General features: G+C 33.7%; 1 protein-coding gene across 1 annotated transcript; it reads right to left on the reverse strand.

Moving 5' to 3' along the window:
• Positions 1–1,899: 1,899 nt before the first annotated feature.
• LOC107450169 (uncharacterized) lies at positions 1,900–3,012 on the reverse strand. The gene has a single exon (XM_016065912.2). The coding sequence runs from the start codon at positions 3,010–3,012 to the stop codon at positions 1,900–1,902; it is 1,113 nt and encodes a 370-aa protein (XP_015921398.2).
• Positions 3,013–3,825: the final 813 nt, after the last annotated feature.

A 3,825-nucleotide genomic window follows, 5' to 3' on the forward strand; every position in this document is an offset into this window, starting at 1 on the left:
TATGTAGAGAAACTTAGCTCAACTTTAAAGCGCCATTTTGCTTATAAACGATCAGCTGGTGCTGTCATAGGTTGCATGTGTGGGTATCAGTGATTTTCTTGTTTGTCTTGAAGTATAAGTACTCAATTTCAACCTCGATACTGGAAATTGTTCATTCAGACACGTTCGAAAAATTAATTTTTCTCATCATTAAAATATCTTAAATGACATTGTTATAAATCAAACTATAGATAATTCTGATTTTTCAACTATTCAAAATATAACATTAGTGGTGTTTGGTAGCTTATAGCTCTATTTTATCAAAAACAAAATTTATAGCACGCTCTTTAATTATCTTGTATCGATTTATGTCTGAATAACCGTTTTTGTATGGAGAGAAAATAAGTAGACAGTCAATATTTTAGTACTAAACAACACTACGAAATCAGCCACAAAATTGAAGGACACACACCAGCACAATGAAAAAGATAAAATAATTGTATTTTTTCTTATTTATTACACTTTGTCCTAACTGGTTTCTTTGCGTGATTATATTAAGCAAAACTTACTTTTAATAGTTCATCCTATCAGAATGAAGATTAACTGTGTTCAATATCATGTGGCATGATGTTGTCGGAATTCGCCACTATCAATCGATTTTTTCCGGTGCTTATTTTTTTAGAAAGGCCATTAAAAAAACCTTTTACCACAGTATCTATATTAAAGCTTTAAAGTATTGATGCAGTTTCGATAGGTGAAAAATATATAAATATAATACATTTTTCCTATGATAGTATATTTGGTGCCTATTAAAACTGTACCAATAATCTTAATACCAGTGCCTATTACCAAAATTAATTAAGTACCATTAACGTATATTACTGTAAGGCTATATTTTACTTTTCTCTAAAACGAATCAGCACCTTTTCCTTATTAATTTTGTTTTATTCATAAAGTATTCAGCTTTTTTTCGATTAGTACTTATTACCAAGGCATAATTGGAGTTAATGATGGCTTGGTAATTTTTTGCTCTTTTCTTAACTGAATTTATACCATTTCTTCAACAATTTTGCTTTTAACATAGCTTATTTTTTCATTTTAATTAGCACTTATTACCAAAATTAATCAAGTATCATTGGTGTGAATAATAGTATGATGAGTTTTTACTTTTATCCTAAACGAATTAATACCGTTTCTCCATTAATTTGGATTGTCGAAAACTTAATTGTTTTTATTTTAATTACCATTGATTCTGTTGTCATTCCCTGGGAAGGATAGCTACGAAGTCTTTTTCTTTTTATACCGCCAGATGGCGTTCTTTTTAAATTTGTATGTGTTTGTTTGCTTTTTGTTAATAAACTTTTACTTTCTGTCTGAATCTCGATCCACGGACTACAGTTGGCAGCACGGCTGTGGTTTTGAAAATTATGACGCAGTAAAAAGTTTCACTTAGTTTCGCCGTGATTTACATCGTTTGGATTCCAAAATCAAAATGAACAGGGATCTGCCGAGTATCCCACTGCTGAACAGTGAGAACTTTTACCAGTGGAGTATTAAAGTCAAGGCTTTGCTGACACTTAAGAAAATTGCTAATGTGCTAANGAATAAATAAAATAGTCGACTAAAAGTTCAAGTGTCTCCCTTTCAAGGCTAAGTGCCTCTAAGATTAAAAATGTTCTAAGGTAAACCAAAGTTTCACTGAGAGGATAACACTCAAAGATGACACCAGGTAAGACAGAGGGTGCTGAATTTGACCAAGAGCAAGATTTCATTTGGAATGTCTCATGTATAATGAAGGTGCCAGTTCAAGGGGAGAATAAAGTCATGGAAACGGTTAGTGCCGAAGTAAAATATTAAAAGCAGAAATTTAAAACCAGAAAACCTAAAAGCCGAAAGTTTAAAAAATAAAACCAGATAAAATTAGTCAGGTGTACTCGCAGGGGCAAGCAGATCATCCAGGGTATATTTAAGAATTTCAATGATTTTCCCCCTGCAGTCAATATCAACATAAAGTTGATGTTGAGTATATCGATCCCATTTTCTGCCACGGATCGTCTGGAATTTGGGACAAAATTTTATGAGATGGTCAATGTCTTGTACTCTGCCACAAAATTTACAATTTGCTCGTTTATTGAAGAATTTCTGCTGATATATTCCGAAAACCCCGTGGCCCGTTAAGAATTGGTTTAAATAGAAGTTTGACTGCAGGCGAGTTAGTGTGGGATCCTTAAAGAAATTATATGTCTGCCTGCCCTTTGCTGATTCACTCCAATCTATTTTCCATTTATTCATTGTGGCTTGCTTAATGCATCTAATAATGAATGTTCTTTCCATTGGGAGCATCGTTCCCACCCGGCTGAAGCTCGTGGCCTTTTTGTCTTGCTGATCTGTCTCCTCGTTACCTTCAATTCCAATGTGTGCTCTGACCCAGTAAAGTCTAATACTTGGTGTTATATTTACTTTGATCTCTTCAATAATATTACTTCGATTTCTTGGGTCATTTAGACTTTGTAACGAGGACAGCGAGTCAGTATAAATTTTTGCATCGTTGTAATTTTTGTTTTTGATGTAAATGACAGCTTGTTTAATAGCCTCCAGCTCCGCCAGGTAAATACTTGCTTCATCGTTTAATCTATTAGAGATAAGATCGATTGTAAGTCCATTTTGCTTGACGACGATAGCGTATCCTACTTTACTCTGCTTAGGTTCGCTATCATTATCATCAATTTTTGATCCGGCTGTGTAGATTTCGATGTTATTGTTTTCCGGTTTTCCTTTGCTCCAGGATACAGCGAGAGAAGTAGCTGGATGCTTGAGGGGTGGCAGAGACTCTAGGTATTGGGCATGTGTTGAATTAGTGCTAACTAAATTTAGATCGTCTAAATGCCATCCCCATCTTAATCTTTTATAATAAATTTCGTCAATTATTTTATAATGAATGGGTTTGATTCCCGCTAGTATTTGCAGGGCTTCGGTGCTAGTTGTATTATAGGCTCTAGTTTTTCTCTCATCTTGACCCCCTTGTTGAACCATACACTGGCGGCATAAGTAATTATTCTCTCACTGGCCTGGAGGTTAAACACATGGTATAAGATAAATTAAGGAATACTAATTGAATGACGTAGTTTTCCTAGGCAATCATGTTCACTTTGCTCATTGAGTTATTATGTAATAATTGAAACAAATTAATATTGAAGAATATGCAATAAATTCCTTTTTGAAAAGAGAGCCTTAAGGTAGAAAAGAAAACACTCATGTAGTCTTTAAACTATCTGATAGAGAAAATAGAATCATCTGCTGGATAATTTTTATCAATGGCGAGTTCTAAGCAGATAAAAAAATTCTATTCGTTTTTTCTCTCGTAATTAGTAGAATGCTCTAAAGTCAGTGGCCTTCCCCGCGCGTCAAACTATTAGTTCAGCGCCAAATCTATCAGCGATAGATTCAATAAACTATCAGCTCCCCAAGGTACAGATAAAAAACAGACTTTCATTTATATATATGTATATTATTTTGGAGTTCTAACTTTGCTGTTAATAATTATACTTTATTATATGTATACCACCGAGTAATCAAATTGTGACCACCTTTTCTATAAAATATCACATTTTGCATTAATATGGTATGGAATCATTTAAAATTTGAGATGTTAGTAGGTGGTGTAAGGAATCTGAGAGCATATTCAATGGACTGCACTTTCCAATTCCTTAAGATTTGAGGGAACTTGATTAAGTTGCACAACGACCCATTCGAACTTATCTTACAGATTCTCGATTTGATTGAGATCAGGTAACTGCAGTAGCCAGTAATGAAAATGAAANAATATTGAAGAATATGCAACAAATT

This window comes from Parasteatoda tepidariorum, chromosome 3 (assembly GCF_043381705.1).
Source record: "Parasteatoda tepidariorum isolate YZ-2023 chromosome 3, CAS_Ptep_4.0, whole genome shotgun sequence".
NCBI lineage: Eukaryota > Metazoa > Arthropoda > Arachnida > Araneae > Theridiidae > Parasteatoda > Parasteatoda tepidariorum.